The following is a 21,243-nucleotide window of genomic DNA, read 5'->3' on the forward strand; positions in this document are numbered from 1 at the left end:
TGCCACATGCACAGTAGAAAAACAATTATATGACCTAATATATCAACCACAATAGAGGAACATTCAGTACAGCCCTTAGTAACCAAACTCCTCCTTCTCTTGAGCCCTAAAAAGGAGAGTCCCAAAGATTAATTGAAGCCTTTCACTAATACATTGCTCTTTTGCAATGTATTTGGACCCACTGAATAGCTTTTCAAAAATAAAATCCATGTGAACCTTCATTTCAACTTCTTGAATAAGAGGCCAAGAACCTAGAAATACCTGACGCAGACCTCAAGCACCTATAAGACTTTACCAAGGCTTTACTTACCTCCTCTCCCAGCATCTGACCCAATGACTGTTTCCAGTGAGAGAAAGATAGCATGGTAACAGTCTTGACTTCCTCCTTTAAGCAATGCTCAGTTCCCCCTCCTCGGGTAATTTTGCTTAATCTGTTAATTTCCATAGTGAGACCATTCTTCTGAGACTATAAAACAACTCCACTTAAGCACAGATGTAACTACACAAATTCTGAGTTTATGGTATGTGAAAGGATTTCTTGTAGAAATAGAGAATGACATCCATCTATGCCTGTATCCAGTACCTGTACATAGATACACACAGTCATCACCTAATAACAGTCCATGATGCACCACAGGTAAAATGATGGTAAGATCACAAGGAAACTGAAAGTGTCCTAGTGAGATTATAGCTATTCTAAAGTTACAATGCAGTGAACCATGAGTTTGTTTTGAGGTAGGTGAAAAAAAAAAACTCTACTATGCAGCCAATGATACATAGCACATAAAATTATGAGCAGTACATACTAGAATGTACTTCTATTTTTTCAAAAGCATTGCTGTAGATCTGCTGATATGTAGCTGCTTTATAATACTGTGTTTCCTGCCTGTTTCTGGGTAGGATGCTGTAGCGGTTTGAATAGATTTAGCCCTCAAGACTCATGTGTTTAAATGCTTGGACCACAGGAACCAACACTATTAGGAGGTGTGTCTTTGTTAGAATAGGTGTGGCCTTGTTGAAGGAAATGTGTCACTGTGGGGGTGGCCCTTGAGGTCCTATGCTTAAAGCTCTGCCCAGGGTGGAAGAGCCAGTCTGCTCCTTGCTGCCTTTGGATCAAGATGTAGAATTCTTGGTTTCTCCAGCATCATGTCTGCCTGGACGCTGCCATGATTTTTGCTATGATGATAATGGCCTAAACCTCTAGAACTGCAAGCCAGCCCCAATTAAATGTTTGCCTTTATATGAGTTACCTTGTCATGGTGTCTGTACTGGCTGGTTTTCTGTGTCAACTTGACACAAGCTGGACTTATCACAGAGAAAGGAGCCTCCCCCTGAGGAAATGCCTCCATGAGACCCAGCTGTAAGGCATTTTCTCAATTAGTGATTGATGGGAGAGGGCCCATTGTGGGTGGTGCCATCCCCGAGCTGGTAGTCTTGGGTTCTATAAGAAAGCAGACTGAGCAAGCCAGGAAAGCAAGCCAGTAAGTAACATCCCTCCATGGTCTCTGCATCAGCTCCTGGTTCCTGCCCTGTGCGAATTCCAGACCTGACTTCCTTTGGTGATGAACAGCAATGTGAATGTGTAAACTGAATAAACCCTTTCCTCCCCAACTTGTTTCTTTGTCATGATATTTTGTGCAGGAATAAAAACCCTAAGACAGCATCTCTTCATAGTAGTAGAAACCTAACTAGGACACATGCTTACATATGAACTGCTTTGCAGTATTTTCATATGAGCATATGATCACCTTCATCTTGTTCACTTTTTTTTTTTGTCTGTCTTTTGTGACAGGCTCTCACTATGTAACCCTGACTGCTCTGGAACTTTCTATGTAGACAAAGCTGACCTTAAACTCACACACACTCATCTGTCTCTGTCTCCCAAATACTGACTAAAGGTGTGCAGCACCACTTCTGGCAATGTTCACCTCTTTTATTTCTCCTTTTTATCCCCCATCCTAGATTCTTTTATATCCATTATAGTCCCCCTTTCACTTGTTTGTCTCCTCTTGGACAATTTCCCACATAAAAGAAAACATGTATGCTGGCTAGTTTTATGGTCAACTTGACACAATCTAGAGACACCTGGAAAGAGAACCTCAATCACCTTGATCAGATTGGCATGTCTGTGGGTTGTTATCTTATTAATTGAAGTAGGAAGGTACAGACTACTGTGAGAAGCATCATCCCTTAGGCAGATAGTCCTGTTCTTTATAAGAATGGTAGCAAACCATCAACCTGAGAGGGAGCAAACAGGAGAGCAAGACAGCAAACAGCATTTCTCTATAATTTTGTCTCCAGATTCCTGCCTTGAATTCCTGCCCTGCCCTTCCTCAATGATTGATAACGTCCTGGAAGTATAAGCCAAATAACGCCTTCCCTCCCCCTGTTGTTTATTGGAATATTTTATCACAGCAATAGAACAATATGAAATTCATGTGTTTCGGCCCCTGACTTGTTTTGCTTAACATGATGATCTCCAGATCCATCCGATTTCCCTTAAACAACATAATTTCACTCTTTATGATTAAGGAGAAGTCCACTTTATACATTCAACACACTTTTCACACATCCATCTGCTGATGGGCACCTGGACATTATGAACCATTATGTGATAGACATGAGTATGCAGGAGGCACTTGTGTGCTGACTTCGATTCATTTGTCACTCCTTCTTTTATTGCATCAAGAGGTCACATCCAGGGGTTGAGATACATTCTAGGCTTGTGTAACCGCAGTGTTTGCACAGTAATGAGATTGATTGCTTGGGACCCAGTGCATTTTTCAGAATGTATCTCTAGGGTTTAGCAGCAAATGACCGTACATGAGAACATAATGCTCATTCATATGTATATGGAACTAGTTTGGAAGATTATTGGAGCTGACAAGTTGCTCATTTATGGTGTTAGTAAGCAAGCTGGAAAATCGAGTGGGAGTTCGCCTTGCAGTCTGGAACCAAAGCTTAACCTGAGGCTAGAATTCCACCCTTTTATGGGATCTTAGTCTTTTCTATTAGTGTGTTAAACCAACTGAATGACAGGCCTACCACACTACGGAAAACAATCATCTCTTCTCAATGACTACTGATTTGAATGCAAATCTCATCTGAGTAATACTTTCATAACAACACCTAGACAGACATATGTTGAAACAAACAATTGGTACTATATACTGTGCCAAGCTGACCTGTACCATTTAATAAGCATGTAACCTGGCTGTAGGTCATTACTTAGATTTTTTTATTTGTCTTGAATCCATTTGTAGTAAACAACATAAACATTGTCTTGAATGCCTATTCAGCAACCAGGTGGGAGCTTAGGTTGGAGTAGCAAACAAACATGTTCTTACAGTTCACCATGGTAAATGCTGTATATGTGTATGGTAGAGATGGATGTAGGCATACATTTTTCTCAACCTACTTTTATGAGCGTTAAACCTCTCCTCTAGCCCACCACCCACCAGAGGTAGTGGAAAAGAAAAGTTTTAGGAAAAGCCCGAAGTAGACCTATTTAGAAATAGTTCTTTCGGGTCAAATCCTATCTTCATTGTCAGGATATCAACCATCCAGTTGTATTAGAGTTTTACTGCTGTGAACAGATACCATTACCAAGGCAACTCTTATGAGGACAACATCTAATTGGGACTAGCTTACACATTCAGAGGGTCAGTCCACTATTATCAAGGCAGGAACATGGCAGCATCCAGGCAGCATGGTGCAGGAGGAGCTGAGCGTTCTACATCTTCGTCTGAAGGCTGCTAGCAGAATCCTGGCTTGCAGTCAGCTAGGATGAGGGTCTTAAAGCCCACACCCACAGTGACACACCTACTCCAACAAGGCCACACCTACTCTAACAGGGCCATACCTTCTAATAGTGCTACTCCCTGGGCCAAGCATATACAAACCATCACACCAGTCCTCTAGCAAAAGACCAATACGCAACAGTCCAGTCTATTCAAGCAATTACCACTAATAAATCAGCTGCTACAGACAAGTCCACTCAGAAGACACCACACATGAACCAGCAGGGGCAGTCCAATCCAGAAGAAACTGCAAAGCTCATCAACTGCCCTGAGTCCTTGAAAGTGGCAAGAAGCCACAGGAACCTCCAGAGAAGTTCTTTGGTGATTTTCTCTCTGTAACACCACAAGCAAAGCTTAATGCAGTGTAAGGTGAACCAATACATGCATGCACCATCAGCGAAGAATAGCAAGGTGGAGCCAAACAAACCAGTGCTTGAGCTCCTACTGTCTGTGGGGTCATATTTATACTCGTTCTAAACATTATGCATCCTTTCACATGTTTGCTATAGCAAAACATCCTTTCATCGGTGTCTGCTTCAGAAAACCATTCTTCCATGTGTCTGCCTTAGCAGGACATCCTTTCACCTGTGTGCCCCAGCAAAATATCCTTTGACATAACTGACTTTCTTAAGAAACCAGAAGTTTTTATTTCAGATGGATGGCGTACCCATTGCTTCTTTGGGGCTGGTGCCATGCAAAGTTTAACTCCAACTGTCTACATCAGAGGGGGAGCAGAATCAATCCTGCTACCTACTACCAGGCCCTTATCTCTGGCTATTACTGTGTTGTTTTAATAAAATATATTTTAGAACGTAAAATTCTAAAGTCCCTGTGTGGATCGTTCACCCATCATCTATCCAAGATTCCTTTGTTGCACGTTAAAAAGAAAAAGAAAAATGAGCTCCAGAGCCCGTGAGTATGACATATTGAGCCAATAAATGCAGTTTACAAGTAATTATAATTTACATGCAGTTTCCAGAAAGGATTTACAATGTTATAAAAAGTTGGGTCTGGCATCCTGCCAAGTTCTCCAACAGAGATAATACACTACCATCTGTGACTCTAGATGCTTAGAAAATCTGTTTTTCAGCATGGTATGGCTTTGGGAACTGCTGTTTTATTTACATAGCAAAATGGAAGAATTTTTGTCAGAAGCCAGTGTGATGTAGGGTCTGACCCTATGACTACAGTCACTATGTGTTTTGACTTGACTGTGTTCAATGCAAAGTCATAAGTTAGAACCTTGATTCTCCATGCCATATGGGTGAGGCCATTCATAAGAGGGATTAATGCCCATCTGACAGGAATATGTTATCTCTCATCCTAATAGGACAAATTAGTTTATTACAGGTTGAGACGATGTCTCCATTAATAAAGTGTTTGCTGTGCAAGAATAAAGAGATCCAAATTCAATTCCGAGCACCCACATACAAGCTGTCTGTGGCCAACATCTATAATCGCAGTGCTGGGGATATGGAAACAGGCTGGTCCCTGGGCTCCCTGACCAGCCAGTCTAGCTAATATAGTGAATACAGGTTTATGAGAGACTCTATCTCAAAAATAAGCTGGAGAGTGATTAAGGAAGACATCTGACAATGGTCTCTGGTCTATATATACTCACATATTCACACACACACAAATAGGAGGATATTACAAAGAAAGCATATCTCATTTTTTTCTCCCTCTCTTCCACATCTCTATTTGCCTTGCCAACTAATGCCATGTTTTAAAGCAGTGTCATGCCCTTACCAGAGAGAAGGACTTTCTATCTAGACCCTACATTACACTGGCTATCTTGGACTTTCTATCATTTAGAACCATGAGTCTAAATGGAGTTATTTTCTTCATAAGTTACCCAGTCTCAAGTACTCTGCAACAGCAATAGAAAGTGGATTAAGTCCTTATTAAAGGCCTTGCCATCTCTGTGCAAGTGAAGATATGATGCTAAATACTAAACATAATTTTGCCAGTGTTAAGTTCAAGGTTTCTATGGTTGGATCAGTCTAATATGTACATATATTAAAGTACACATTCTCACTGTACTTTATATCTGTCAAAATCCAATCATACCAGCCAGTTTTTCTAGCATAAAGCCACAAGATGAGATCTTATTTTACAGATGGACAAGGGCAGGAGCTCGCAGTACTGCAATCAACATTCAGACAAGAATGCTGTTCTTCTTGACAATATTCTTCAGGGGCAGCTAGGCTTCCTTAAAGCATGGGTGATCTCAAGGGCACCAGTTAAGTCACAAGCGATTGAAAGTGATAGACTTGTTGACTGTCTAGATGGTCCTGTTACCTGAAGATAGGGCAATCCAGCACATTGCCTCTGGCATCCAGAGTCATGGCAGAAACAGGATTCACAATTGAATCCTGCGAAGCAGCCCACATCCTTGTTAGACTTCTTTTAGATTCTTTGAGAGTTATTTTTCAGCAGAGCTGGTTTTTCCCCCTCTGCCCAATTCTCCCTCCACCTCTTGTTGATGTACCCTCTGTCACTAGCTGAACTTTGATGTTCTTATTTCTATATGAGCTTTCGTTTCTCAGAGGCCACAGCCCTAAACAAACAAACAAAAACCCACAAATGATCAAAACAGTCTGCACTTTCACAGAGAGCAGATGCTCGCTGGTAGAAGGAAATATGTAAAGATGGGTGTCCACATTTGGATGCTGATACTCAAGCTATATTTTCATAGGCCATAGTACGTTGTTAAGTAAACACGTCACACCATGTGAAAACATCGTAGCCTAAAGCAACCTTTTATGATGCTGAAATTTGTTTAAAAAATCGTCCTCTAAACATGGCTACATAATATTAATTTGAATATTTTAAAATAACTTTTATCCTTGAAAATCTCAGCATCACTTCACTGTCCTGAAAAATGCCGTTGCTCTAATGACCACCTTTTCCTTACAACATGAACTTTGCTTTCTTTAGCTATGACTTTTTTGACATGATAATTAATTACAACCTATCTCTCTTGCTTTTACTCCCTCAAACCCTCCTATATACCTTTACATTTATGGCCTCTCTTTTTTTCACTAATTGTTATTGCATACATATATGTATGCACATATATGTCCTAAATGTAACCTAGTCCAACTGTATAATGTTCCTTGTATGTATGCTTTCAGGACTGGCAATTTGACTTTGGACAACCAATTGATGTGATTTTCCCTGAAGAAAGCCACTTCTCCCAGCCCCAGCTTTCCTCACTTGCCTAAAATTCTTTATATAGGGGTGAAGCCTTGTGTGCTTTTCTCTGCCCACTTTGGCATGTCCATTGGTGTCACCTTTGTTCAGCTCACATTTGGGCAGTCATATTGGTGAGACCTGATGGATATAGCTTCTGATGTTACTAAGAGACATAATCTCACTGTCTATAGATTTTTAAATCCAGCTGGAGACATGAGGGGACAGGTAGACAGGAACATTTGTTAGCTAGGATAATGTCTTCGTCAGGGTTTCTATGTGCACAAAACATCATGAAGAAGCAAGTTGGGGAGGAAAAGGTTTATTCAGCTTACATTTTCACATTGGTGTTCATCACCAAAGGAAGTCGGACTAGAACTCAAGTAGGTAAGGAAGCAGAAGCTGATGCAGAGGCCATGGAGGGATGTTACTGGCTTGCTTCTCCTGGCTTGCTCAACTTGTTTTCTTATAGAACCCAAGATTACCAGCCCAGGAATGGCACCACCCACAATGGGCCCTCCTTCCTTGATCACTAATTGAAAAAATGCCTTATAGCTGAATCTCAAGGGAGGTTCCTTTTTCTGTGATTACTAAAGCTTGTGTCAAGTTGACACACAAACCATCCAGTACAGATGATGAGCCCAAAGGAAGTGTGTAGAATAAGCAAATTCATGAGCTAGTCCTCTCCCTGTATGCGATCATCTTAAGATCAGACAGGAGTCTGCTTCTCTTCTGTCAACCTGTTAACAGTCTTTGAATGTCTACAATGTGTAAAGCACAGATATCATCTTGGATATTATAGTTGGTAATAGAAAAGCAGCAAGAAGGAACATGACATCTGTCTGGCGTTAACAGAGAAATGTACCAAATAAGGTAGTTTGCTGAGTAACCAATGCTTAAGACTTGGAGCACATCATCTCCTTTCTCTCATAGCCTGAGGCCAGCTATTCCTCACTTGTGTTAACTACAAGAGCTTCCAGCAGGTCTCTAGCTTCCACCTGCTTCCATGTAGGCCTGAGAGCACCTAAATCTATCCTGTTCCATCCTTGCAATGGCTCTTCCTTTCCCAGTGTAAAAATCTGGCAGACTGTGGATAAAGCCAAGAGTCTAGTCTTTGGTCATGGTAATGGTAGCATTTAGTTGGTGGCTTCCTCTACAGCAAACCTATTCCAACCTTGCAGATCTCTGCTCACTGGAGCAGAAGGCAGTAGGTAAGGTAACACACTGTTCTACCATTTCTAGAAGTGTCCCTGTACTGAGAGCTTCTTTCAGTAACTTGGCATGTGTGAAAATAGAGGCAGTGTGCTCTTATGTAAGGCAAAGCCTGTTCCTTGTCCTCCATGTTTCACAAAGACCACATTAAATCTTTTTTTTGGGGGGGGGGGAAGATGAAGAGTTTCTGCTTGTGATCATTCATTCTGTTCTGTAAACATAAGCATAGAAGCAAAATTCAAATACCTACCTGGCAACGATGGTTCCCATGGGTGGCTCATAGGTGCTTTTCTGCCACAGGTGACATTTCTTCCAGTTGCCACTAATATTGTTGATTATTTTTCTTTTCCATGAGGGCATATGGCTTGGCTTTGGGGATAGACTAATCTCTTTTGGCAACTGATGTCTTGCTAAGATCTTTTCTAGGCCAGAGAATTCAGGCTTCTCACCTGGAGGTAGAATGTATTAACAGAATTCAGTGTTTATTTCCACCCCAGAATTAACACGTTTCTGAAATGTGTTTATGTGTGTACATGGTGCTGAGGATAGAACTCAGAGCTTCCTGTGTGTTAGGTACATCCTGCAGCTCTAGTTTTCCAACTTAGTAATTCCTTCTTAGTTCTGCCATCCCCTTGTCCCAGCAATATTACTTAAATCTTAGTCTAAGAGATGCATTGACTATAAATGCCAGCATTACGTATGCTAGGACTAGCATGTAAATGTTGTTGATTCCTTATGTATAGTTTGCAAATTAATAATAAGTTATAACACAATTATTATTATTATTATTATTATTATGCATCTTGCTCCTAATTTGGAACACCATCTTCCTGCTATTTTGCCTAAGAACTATTCTGCATTTGGAGACTCAATAATAGAGACTTGGGATTTGGACCTGTGTTTCCTACTGCTGGAATTCTCTCGGTGGTGAGCAGCAGTTAGAATGCCAGAATGGTGGAACTACCTTGAGAGGATGAGGTGATTCCAGAGGTTTACACCCTGCCATCAAAAATGGAATGGCACCCCTCTCTGGTCAGACAGCGACTCCACAGAGAGTAGATGTTGCTGGTTATTTCTCCAGGTGATCTTGGACCAGCTCAGATCCTCTCTTCTTCTCACTTGTTCTCAAGGAAACTATGGAGTGGTCAAAATGTAACTTGAGATAAAGGGGAGCTATCTAGACAACCCAAGTTCTTTGCCAATCTTCTAGTTAACTGGAAACATGATGCTGTTCAATATCCTATCTCCATGACTCAAATGACCCCAAGGTGTAAAAATCATGATGGACTGCTTTTCAGAGTCCCTCAGCCATGGAGCCAAAAGGACACACACACAGTCAATACCTCAGTGATCCTGAGAAGCTTCTCTGGCCTGGGGAACCAGCTCCCAATACATCATGGCTTCTGTTGTCCCTTCCTGCCTGTCTGTGAAAAATAAACCTGCTTTATATGGCTCATGCAGGGCAGGGGTTGTCCTGTCATACTGGATTCAGACAAGTTAGAAAGCAATGTCCAGGCTCACTGGGAAGCTGCCTTTTAGGCTATTACTTGCCATAAGACGGGGGATCTACAAAGTCACTTTAAGATTTGGAAAGATACTCCAAACACCAAGAAAAAACAGGCAAGGAGCCAGAAGCAGGACTGTGCACACTACAGACTAGTAGCCCATTCTCCAGGCTGTGGGATTGATATACTGAAATCCAGATAGAAGAAAGAAAGACGTTGGCAGATGACACCCAGCAAAGGCAGGACTCTGCATCCCCAAACTCACTCTTACCAAGCCATCCTTAATCTTGTTTTTAATCACTTTTAATTCAGACCTGTTCATTGCATTCTCCGTTCATGCACATCCATTATCTGCATCACATTGAGCCAACTGGCCCCTAGCAAAATTCCTTTTCTGCTAAAATACATGAAATTAGTACCAGAATGGAACAATATCTTTCCTACGATGAGGCACTCTCACTGCAGGAAGTAATGAGAAGGAAAAAAAACAGAGGAGAAGGAAGAGGGAAAGAAAAAGGGAGAGAATGGAAGGAAAAGCTAGCTAGTTGAACTACACAGTGTTTGTTTGTGACATAGATTACCTGAATTATATTATCATACAGATTTCTTAACTCTTTTTCAATTGATAACAATTTAAGAACAAAAAGCAAGTAGCTACACAACCCATTTGGATGTATTAGAATGCAGGACATCAGTCATCCACTTAATGCTGGAATGGCCTAACAGAGGTTCAGGGCAGATGCAATAGTTCTAAATTGGCTCAGATGCCCATCATTTCAGAATGAACAACTGATGGTGCTTCCTATAGCATGGAAACGAAGGAAGACTCTAAAACACCAAGATCATCCTCAAAAGGACCACTGCTTGGTAATTTAACTAAGTGGCATACGACATTGAATAGGTCCACCCCAAGGATCTCAAACCTATCCCAAAATTGGTTCAAAAACAGAACTATGAACCATGATGAAACTCCCTCTATTGCCCTTGGTGATTGGTTACTTATCTCAGTGACCAGGAGCAGCCATCCTTTGCCCTGACACCCACACGTACACAGAGGGGGGTGGAGAGAGAGGGGGAGAGAAGGAAAAGGGGGAAAGGAAGGAATGGAGAGACAGAGAGAGAGAGAGAGGGAGAGGGAGAGGGAGAGGGAGAGGGAGAGAGAGAGGGAGAGGGAGAGGGAGAGGGAGAGGGAGAGGGAGAGGGAGAGAGAGAGAGAGAGAGAGAACAAAGACACAAAGGGTTAGACTCCTCTCAGTGGAGAAGGGATATCAGAATCTGCTCAGAGGGGCAGAATTTAAATGTTTGGGAGTGGAGTGACTTTCTTTTCTCCCTCAGAATTGGTTACTTTGGGCTAGTTTGGTCTAATTGGTTCCTGCCATAGAAGGGCTTCCCTGTCTTCTCAGGAAAAGTAGGGGGCAGAATCGGGAAGTCAGATGTCCTAGATGTTAACTGAAACTGACATTGATCTTCCTTTCCCTGTCAATCTTCCTTCCGAGGAGCTACCTGGCTTCTAGCTATTGCTTCTCTTGCCAGAATGTCAAAATCGAGCTTTATACTCAGTTGAATTCATTTAGCTCAGGTCCTGACTTGCTCCTGTTTTGTTGGTGGTGATGGTGGTGGTGTTTTGTCTCAAGCGAATTGTTTATAAAATTCTTTTCTTACATACTACAATGGTTCGAATGAGCATCCCCTAAGTGTCAGTATACAAAGACTTGGTCCCTGTGGGGATGATATTTGATGGTGCTGTATCTTTAAGAAATAGGGCCTAAGGGAGATACTTGAATCATTGAAGTGTGCCCTTGAAGGAGATGTAGAACCCTGATCTTTTCCTCTCATTCTCTGCTATGGGTTGAGATGTACTCACTCACTTGTTCCTATGCACACAGTTTCTGTGGTGTGCCAAACCACCCTCATCAGACCTGAGCCAATGCAGGAGTCATTGCATTGATTTAGCTAGGACAAGTTGCCTGTGAGCTTCAAGGATCTACCTGAGGCATTCACTTAGCACTTGGGTTACTGGTACTCACCACCAATTATCTGAGTGATGACGACCCCCAAACTCAGGGCCTCCTGCTTGGACAGCAAGCCCTTTACAGACTGTGCCACCTCCCAGCCTTCACATGTCTCTTTGAATGGGATTCCCACTGTAGGAGAGTTACTACAGCCAGACACTTCTGAAACAAGGCACCTAACTGTTACCCATAACAGCTATGGGCAAGAAGTACTAGTGTCATTGTAAATCCACATCTACGGTGAAAAGATGAAGCACCATATAAGAAGAATCTCTTCAAAATTAAAACTTGCTTCTCCAACCTCAATCATCTACTGCATCTTCAGTTTTAATGCTGTGTTTGCATAGCAAAAATAATACATGAATGGATTTCCATTGGAATAAAGTTAAACCATTCTGAAAAGTCTATAGTCCCTCATCTTGTCCTCTATTTGATGATGGCTTTCGTCTGTATTTCTTTAGGCAGTCACACACATATTTGTATATTCAAATGCACAGTTGTCTTTGAATATAAACTCATAGCATGACTCATACTATATGTCTCCTTTTGCAACTTGTCCCTTAATACATTGTGTTGTCTAGGTATTTGGAGGTCAAACCTTTTTTATGTATTGAATCTTAAATGTCCTCCAAAGGTCCATATACTAGAGGCTTGGTTTCCCAGCCTGTGGTGCTGCTTGGAAGCAAAGTTTGTGTGATGGGCACAGGGAAGTCAGAGCAGTGAGCGTGTGCTCTTGATGTGGATGTTAGGATTCTGGCCCCTTCCTATCTCTATCTTTGTTTCCCAGTCACTAGTTTTGCTCTATTTAAGATTCTCAGTGCTGGTGAGAGGGCTCAAACAGTTAAAAACACTGGCTGCTCTCCCAAAGGTCCTGAGTTCAACTCCTAGCAACCACATGGTGGCTCATGACCATCTATAAAGGAATCTGATGCCCTCTTCTGGCATGCAGGACAAAGTTAATTAAAGAAAAAGTCTCACCATGATGTTGTTCCTCATTACAAGTCCAAACACAGTGGAGCCAACTATGGACTGAAATCTCTTGAAGCTATGAACCTTGAAGTTGCTTTATCTCACGTAATTGTAAGGTATTGTCAATGGAAAGCCAGCTGACGCAACAGTCTTTATAACAGGCGTCCACCAGATTCATCTAATCATTTACTCTTTATGCTACTGAATGACACTGGGCTGTTGAGTTCCTCACCACTATAAACAATCCTTTGTCACACTCTGTACAAGTGTGTGTGTGTGTGTGTGTGTGTGTGTGTGTGTGTGTGTGTGTGTGCAGGAAGATTCCATTATCTAATGGAAGAGGAGTTGCTAACATGAAGGACAGGCATATGTAAGAGGTTCTGGATTTTCTGTGGCATCTGTGGCATAGTCTGAAGATATAAAGTACTCCATGGATGGATGGATTGAATACTTGACCTCAGATGGTGGTACTATTTTGAGTGACACCAGAGACTTGGGGAGTGGACTCAGGCTGGAGGAAGTAGATCACTGTGGGCAGGTCCTTGGGAGACACATAATTCCTGTCAACTTTTTTGTCCAGCTTTCTGTTTCATGATGAGCTATGTCACTTGTTTCCACAGTCATGAAACTCAAGTGACCCTCTAAACCAAGCACCTCCTTCTTTTAGTTGTGTCTGCCAGGTATATTGTCACAGTGACAGACAGCTGATTTGTGAAGTTTTATGCTACAGCCTAAACATCTGAGGAAAGTCTAGTAGACACCAGGGTCCTTTCTGTATATAAAATGCGTGTGTGTGTGTATGAAGTTTGCATGTTTAACTTAAATAATATTTAAGACATTGAGGGTTTCTGTAAGTACAGAGTCATTGTGGTTCCGCACATTATGACAATTTTCTCCTCACAACACTGATTTTTAACAGATCTTGTAAAACAAACAAACAGGTGAAAACAAAACAAAACCACTGACCAGCTGAGTGGGGCCATGTGTCTTTTTAACACCTGCTTTATTAACTTCCTACCATTGTTGTAATAGTACCTCAAATAGATGCAAATTGACACATTAAAACAACAACTTTATCTCATGGTTGGAGAGGATCATCAGGCTATGCTCCCTCTGGAGTCCCTTGTGGGGGAATCTTTCTTTGTCTTATCCTAGTTCTTGACATTTTCCAGATGGCCACAGAAATCCTTGGGATTCTTTTGCATCACTTTTCATCCCTGCCTCTCTTGTTCCATGGCTACCTCTCTCTTGTATGTATCTTCTCACAAGATGCTCGCCTGAACATAATACGTTACATTCATTCCCTTGGAGATCATATTCCCAAATGTGACCACCATATGAGGTGCTAGAGTTAAGACTGCAGTATATCTTTTGAGAGGGACACAATTCAACTATTAATGCCAGGAAGTATGCAGTGGTCACTGGCTGGTACCACAGCTGCCCTCTAGCCATAATGCAAACAGGGCAATGTTGGAAACCACTTGTATTAAGTATGCATATATATATGTATGCATACTTTTATATTGTATATAATACATATATTTATGTATTGTACATATATATATATGCATATACATGTATATGCACACATACATCTGGATGAATAGGGCAAAAGAGTTTGAATTTTCCATAACGTTAATTAACCCTACTGGAAAGTAATGGTTTTGAGCCACATCCAGTAGAATCTCATGAGGTATTTGGTATAGGTTAAGAAAATCTCAGTTGAAATAGGATGAAAGAGTAGTGTCCCAAAGCCAGGGAAGGGTGGTACTATTATTTGTATATGTCCATTTTTTTTCAAATTCCTATCTTGATGCCAGAATGATGGTTCAGTGGTTAAAAGGACTTGCTGCTCTTGCAGTGGACCCTGATTGAATTCCTATCACCCACAAGGCAGTTCACAACTGTCTTTGACTCCAACTCCTGGGGATCGAGTGCCCTCTTTCAGTCTCTGCAGGCATCATGCACATACACAGTGCACTTACATACACAAAGGCAAAACGCTCATACACATAAAGTAAAAACAAGTTCGTCTTTAAAAAATAAATAATAAACTCATTTTTAAAATATTTACTACCTTAAACCAAGGATGTGGGAGTTGGAGGTGGAGCAGCCATGAGGGAAAAACACTCATAGACTAAGTGCTCTCAGAAACAGCTGTGAGAGCCTTTGCCTCTCTCCTCGTGGGGCAAGAAAGAAATGAAAGGGATTGTTGTCCATGAGTCAGAAGGCCTCCAAAAGACACTGGATCTTCTTTGACCTTAAAACCTTCCAGAACTCCAGAATGTAAGACACAAGTTTCTGTGGTTTATGAACTACCCCAGATGTGGTATGTTGGTACAAAACCTGGCCTAGATGGGCAAGGAAAGGGAAATTCTGGGCAGAGAAGGGGAAAGGGCTTCAGCAAAGATCTCATGTGGTGCTGGAGAGAAAGGCTTGCTAAGTTCCTCTGCCAGAGAGTAGGGGTGTCAGGTCATGGCCTGGTATGTTACTACTAGGGAAGAGGCTTTTCAGTCCCTCCCCTTCCTTTCTTCGCTCCCACACTCTTGTCAGTGGTAAGAAGCCACTGAAGGAAGAGCTGAGACAGAAAAAGACAGAGACTCAGCACACCACCAAGCCTTCTCTTGGCTTCTAAGTCTCAATACACCAGAGCAGAGGAAAGCAGGAAGAACTTAAACATGTTATGAGCGAATTTACAGTGCTTATATTATATATTATCATATTATCAAAATGGCCCCCTCTAAAGCTAAACAATTTGCCTGTAATTTCACCTAAAGTAGGCAACAAAATCAAATGGATGAAAAGGAAAAGCTAAGACGGGAGCGGAATGGGTCTGGAAGGAGCTGGGGGGTGGTATTAATATGATCAAAATATATTATATGGCATTCTCAAAGAATTAATAAAAATGGGGAGAAAAGGAAAGCTTATAGAACGAATAAAATTATTTTCTGCTTCTCTCTGCCAAGCTCAGTTTACTTAAGCTAATGGCATACACTTGAAATTTAATAAAGTCCCCAAGTCCACCCTCCCACTGAGCCAGCATGCTATTCACAGCAAGCAGGTGTGAGTTCACTCACTTCGTATCATTTCTGATAGCTTTTAATTGAGCCTATGTGGTAGCCTAATACTCCTTGATTTATTCATCCATTTTCTGGATACCAGCAGCTCATTCTGCGAATTGCCTGTCCATGCAGCTATTTTATTTAAACTGCTTAAAATTTGTGTGTGTTCTTTATGCAATACATAATGTAAACTGGATATATCGATTCCTTCACAACATTCTGGATTAGGAAGTAGAGATTCAACTTGTATACAAACAACCAATTTTGCCCCAACAGTTTAAAGTGGTTGTATAATTTGATCCTCACCTTCCAACCTCTCTCACCAATCTCAAAACCAACCCCCCATCTTGATTTGTAACCTGAGCCCCTCCGTACATAGCTGTATGGATTTTCATCGTTCCATAGGTGTGCTTTGCCTAGAGATGAAGATCAACTTATCTTGGCTTGTGAAAGATGGCATAGAGGAGAATGGCCTCTACTCATGGGCAAAGTCCAGAGGCCGCTTTGAGAGCATGGGCTTATCAAACCACGATGTGGGCAAGGGTCTCATGAACTGAGGGCACCTGTAATGTCAAGAAGTTAGCACCCACAACTAGAAGAAGAAGGTTCACACCAGCATGCAAATATAAGCACTCTCACCCACCCTCTACCCACATACATTTGGTTTTGTCCTCTTCGCTTCTGTAGGAATGAAGCACTTCCACCATCTGATTTGGGAGCAACTTGTGAAGGCAAGAGAGAAGGTCAAAGGTGTGACACAGGACATCGGGCTGGGCATAGTTTTTTGGCTTTTCTTCAGTAAAGAGTTGTTCAGTGTCTATGTCTATGTCCACGTCCATGATGGCCTTCTAACTTACAAAGGCAGCAGATCACGTGAAACCTAGCAACTTGCCATGCAAGTCTCCTTCATCTCAGCTGGCTGCCATCTCCAAGAGGAGATGGTGGAACCTGCTTTCTGGTCTCTGACTCCTTTGCATTCTGAGTGTCACAATGGCCCAGGTATTGGCCTGGAACCCCGAGAACCTGTTCTGCATCTTCAAAGCACAGAAAAGCTGCCCATGGAAGGTATCCTGCCAAATAATTCAGAGATTTTCTACAGAAACTCCAGTTTCTTGTCTGGATGTGGATGAGTTCTGAGGAGAAAGGGCGAGTTTTCCTGAAAGGAAGGAGATTGATGTGCACATAGCCTGTTCCCTTCCTAGAGGTCTTGTGCCTGGTGTGTGCATAATTAAAACTTCACAGACCTAGGAAGGCCCCCAAAGAGAGTGGTTACATCAGTGCTGCCCCCTGTAGATCCAAGGAAGAGCTTTATGGTCCAAAACTAAGGAAATGTCCAGAGTAACACAGGTAAGAGGGCCATCTGCTATTTTTCTTTTTTTTTTTTTTCCAGATTTACAAAGGAAACAAAGCAAGCAAACAAACAAACCTCCCTTGTGCTAGTTTTTCCTCACTGTAGACCAAGGAGCAGAGGATAACACAAGTACTAGATAACAATGATGCCCCAAACTTCATAGCCCAGCTGGAGCAATTGAGAAGTGACTGAGAACCACTCCCCAATTTGAGGTGAAAATGCAAATATAGTGTGTTTCAGGCGGGAAGGGGCTGGGGCGGGGGTATCCCAGCATCTAGTGCCCCAAGAAGGCAGTGCCAAAGCAGCAATTGAGTGATCAAACTTATGTTCAGCAATTTAACTCTTTCTTTAACTCTTTGCTATGCTGTGGCCAAAAGCCACTGGCTTCTGTCAATTTAACTTCTGCTGATAGCAGCAGGAGATTAAGAATTAAGGCTTCTCTCTGATTCAAGGGCCCCTTGCTGACCAGGTGAGAGGCTTGAAGTTCCTTAACTCTTCATGAGCCAGAGAGAAAAGAAATGGAAGAAAGAAAGCCAGACACAGACACACAGAGAGACATACACACAAGGACGAGGAGGAGGAGGAGGAGGAAGAGGAGGAGGAGGAGGAGGTGGAGGCGGAGGAGGAGGAGGAGGAGGAGGAGGAGGAGGAGAGAGGGGATGGAGAGAGAGAGAGAGAGAGAGAGAGAGAGAGAGAGACCGTAGTGCCCCCAGCCACCCGTCTCATCAGTTTCACAAGTGCACATGCATACTTATATACGTACACATACGTATGTACATACATATAGACAGAGAGACATATAGACATTTTGCACATGCATATAGACAGGTGTATATACATGTACATATACATTTAATGGATGAAGCAGAGCTCCAACAGCCACCCTTTATTTCTTCTCTTTGACTATTTCTACATTCTTAGACAAAAGTTCTTTCTAAAATTACAGTGTAGATAAAACGTTACAAACAAGGGGAAATACAGAAGGATGTAGGTAGTACGGTTCAAAACAGTGTTTCATTGTAAGTTCAAAGCAACAGTTTCACATGCCCTTGCTTTATCACAGTGCACACCTGTGGCTTCATCCTTGGACCTGACCTAGAATGAATGTTTTTCCTTGATCACAAATCTGTCCTAAGCCTATTTTTCTTCTTAGTGCAATTTATGAAAGCTCATTGTCTTTCTCAGTGTGCAGCCTTTACCTTCTACTCTATGAGGAGAAGGTACATTCTATTCTTGATTCTAACTTTATTACATCTTTCTGGCAAAAGAACTAAAACTGTCTCCTTAAATTTTTCCTCCTAAAATTACTTGAATCAAACCAGGAATTCTATAAAGTCATTAATTCATCTAAACAGTGTGAATTCATGGAAGCTCATCTTCATGTTGATCTGTGAGACATTTGCTCAACAGTGTGGGCTGATGCCCGGGAACCATTAGGCTATGTAATAGTGACAGGAGGGGCATATCAGCAGTGAGAAGCTATCCCGGAATGAAGTCTCTGGGGCTGTGCCTTTCCAGGGCACACTCATCGTAGTCATCTCCAGGAACTTGCTTGCTTGCCATAGGCTTTCCTAGATGGCTTCTGTCAAGTGTGGTTGGAGTTGCCTCTTGATTTTACCTCCACCAGCTAGCCAGGACACCAGGGTTCCCTACGATTACCAAGCTCTTGTTGGACTGGCTTGCAAATCATACTACAAAATGGTGAGAGATCAGGAGGATCACATGCATGCTCTCTTGGTATTTTCTGCTCATCTTGGCCAGAATTTTAACCATGCTGCAAAGCCCTCACCAATATTTTAAAATAACATGGCTGTACCCTATGGAACATTTGTGTCCAGAGCGTAAATAAGCAATTCTACTTTTTTAACCTCAACTTGCAAACTAAAAACTTGAAGGCTTTAAACAAACAAACAACAAACAAACCCCATTTAAAATAGTTTATAGAACTAATGAGAACCACTTGAGTACAATGTGCTTGGCTAGAGAAAGGAATTGTCGTTGAAAGGAGAGAATATGTTGGCAACTGGAACACACATGCTCTGGCTTCTTCCTTGTAAGCAAAGTTGAATGTATCACTCCAAGCCTTCACTCTCATAAACAGATCAGGAAGAAACCATGTTTTAAATATGTTCTTTATATGCTGTGTTAACTGACCTAACTATAACAAAATACAATGGCTCTGTATCTTGGGCAGCACCAGGTCCAAAGGAGCAAAGGCTCCTTACACAAAAGAGTAAAAAAAGGCTTACTCCTCTTAGTAGGGAAGGGCAGGAGAGGAGTTATTTCCAAAACAGTCTCCCTCTAGAGAAAACAAACAAACAAAAGCCAAAAACAAACAAACAAACAAAAAACACAGGAATTTCTTTAGGAAAGCTGATACATATTCCTACAGGGAAGCACTTGAAGAAGGGCACACTTTTGAGCATGCTCTGTTAAAGGTTATAACCTAGAAAGAAAAGATGATGTGGACATTGGCTCAGCTCAAGGTTGTAGAGCTCATGCTTGAAAGGTTAAAATAGTGAACAGACGTATGTTTGGGCATGCTCACCTTGCTTCCTAACACTTGGGCTGAAAATAAAGGAAAAGACATGTTGAAGTTGTATTAATATAGAAATTTGTTCCTAAAGGTTGCCTGACTTTACCATCTAACAATATGTATGTATGTATGTATGTATGTATGTATGTATGTATGTATGTATGTTGGGGGGATCACGGGGGTACTGTGTAGCCCTTTCTGGCCTGGAATTCCATATGTAAACCAGGAAGGATGGCCTCAAACTTGCAGAACTCTACTTGCCTCTTCCTCCTGAGTGCTAGGATTAAAAGTGTGCACAACTATGTCTGCCCAACAATATACTCTGAATTGTTACTCTAAACATCACATGATGGAATGTTCATAGTTAACTGAAGCTATGGACATTTCCGGAACCCAGACGTAGGTCATGATTATTAAAAGTTATCCTTGACCAAAAAACAAACAAACAAACAAACAAAAACCCAATTGGCTATTATCAAGAAGACAAAACAGGGGCTGGGAAGATGACTCCATAGTTAAGCGCACTTAATTTGCTGCTCTTACAGAGGGCTCAGGTTTGGTTCTCAGCACACTCGAGGCAACTCACAACCATTTGTAATTCCAGTTCTAGGAGTTCCAACATCCTCTTCTAGCTTCCATAGGCTCCAGGTGTACATGTGCTGAGCGTAGTACATACATGCGGGCAAAATACTCACACATATAAAATAAGAAAAATTAAAATAAATCTCTTAAAACAGAAGACAATATAAAATGCTGATGGAGGCAGAGAGGAGGGACCTTTAAAACCTCCTTTCATCATTAATGAAAATGGAAGTGAACACAATAGCCATTTTACAAAGCAGTACCAATGTTCATCTAAAACTTTTAACAACAGAATTACTCTAGAGCCAACCAGCCCACTACTGGGTAATCCAAAGGAAATAAGATTCTTATGTTGAAGAAACACCTGCATGTCTGTGTTCTTTGAAGCACTGTTAACAATAGCCAGCTTATGGAGAATAAACCTAGCTAGCTGTCTAACAACAGATAAATGGATAAAGAAATGCCACAGGCTGGTGGCACACCTCTTTAATCTCAGCACTCAGGAAACAGAGGCAGAGTCAGGCAGATCTCTGTAAATTCAAGGACAGTCTGGTCTACACAGAGAGACCCTGTGTCAAAAAGAAAAAGAACTGTCCATATACATGTGAGAATACTGTTCCATCTACTTTATCATGAAATAAGCCATCAGATGGATTTTTCTTTTTGGCATGGTTTAGTTTTTTGTTTTGTTTTGTTTTTCTATATGTAAGACTTATGGGAGTCAGTGTCCTTTGCTTTTTTTTCTAAGCACATATGGTGGAAAGCACTTTTGGCATGAGAGCTCAGTAAGGCAGGAAGACTGGCCACATACTGCTGTTAGCCTGCAGGAGAGGGTGAGTTGCCATGTGGGCCAGCGGCTGCCTAGGCCTTGCCTGAAGCCTCATTAACTAAATTGATCCCACAGCAGCGCAGGGCAGTACCTGGGTTGTTTTTCCTCACTTACAGCTCTTAGGTAACAGGTAATTCTCTTCCTTCCTTCTCTCTCTCTCTCTCTCTCTCTCTCTCTCTCTCTCTCTCTC

The 21,243-nt window shown here is 41.7% G+C and overlaps 1 protein-coding gene across 1 annotated transcript in view; it reads right to left on the reverse strand.

Annotated features, from left to right (window-relative positions):
- The window catches only part of CUNH6orf201 (chromosome unknown C6orf201 homolog), a 34,880-nt gene extending 18,193 nt beyond the window's left edge, over positions 1 to 16,687 (reverse strand). Inside the window, exons 1-2 of the mRNA XM_028763135.1 lie at positions 16,414 to 16,687; positions 8,458 to 8,656 (exon numbers count right to left, since the gene is read on the reverse strand). Coding sequence (XP_028618968.1) covers positions 8,458 to 8,656; positions 16,414 to 16,594 — 380 coding nt within the window. The 5' untranslated portion in view covers positions 16,595 to 16,687. The remainder of the gene's footprint in view (positions 1 to 8,457; positions 8,657 to 16,413) is intronic.
- Between the last annotated feature and the right edge of the window lie 4,556 nt (positions 16,688 to 21,243).

Source organism: Grammomys surdaster, unplaced genomic scaffold, assembly GCF_004785775.1.
Source record: "Grammomys surdaster isolate TR1022 unplaced genomic scaffold, NIH_TR_1.0 137, whole genome shotgun sequence".
NCBI lineage: Eukaryota > Metazoa > Chordata > Mammalia > Rodentia > Muridae > Grammomys > Grammomys surdaster.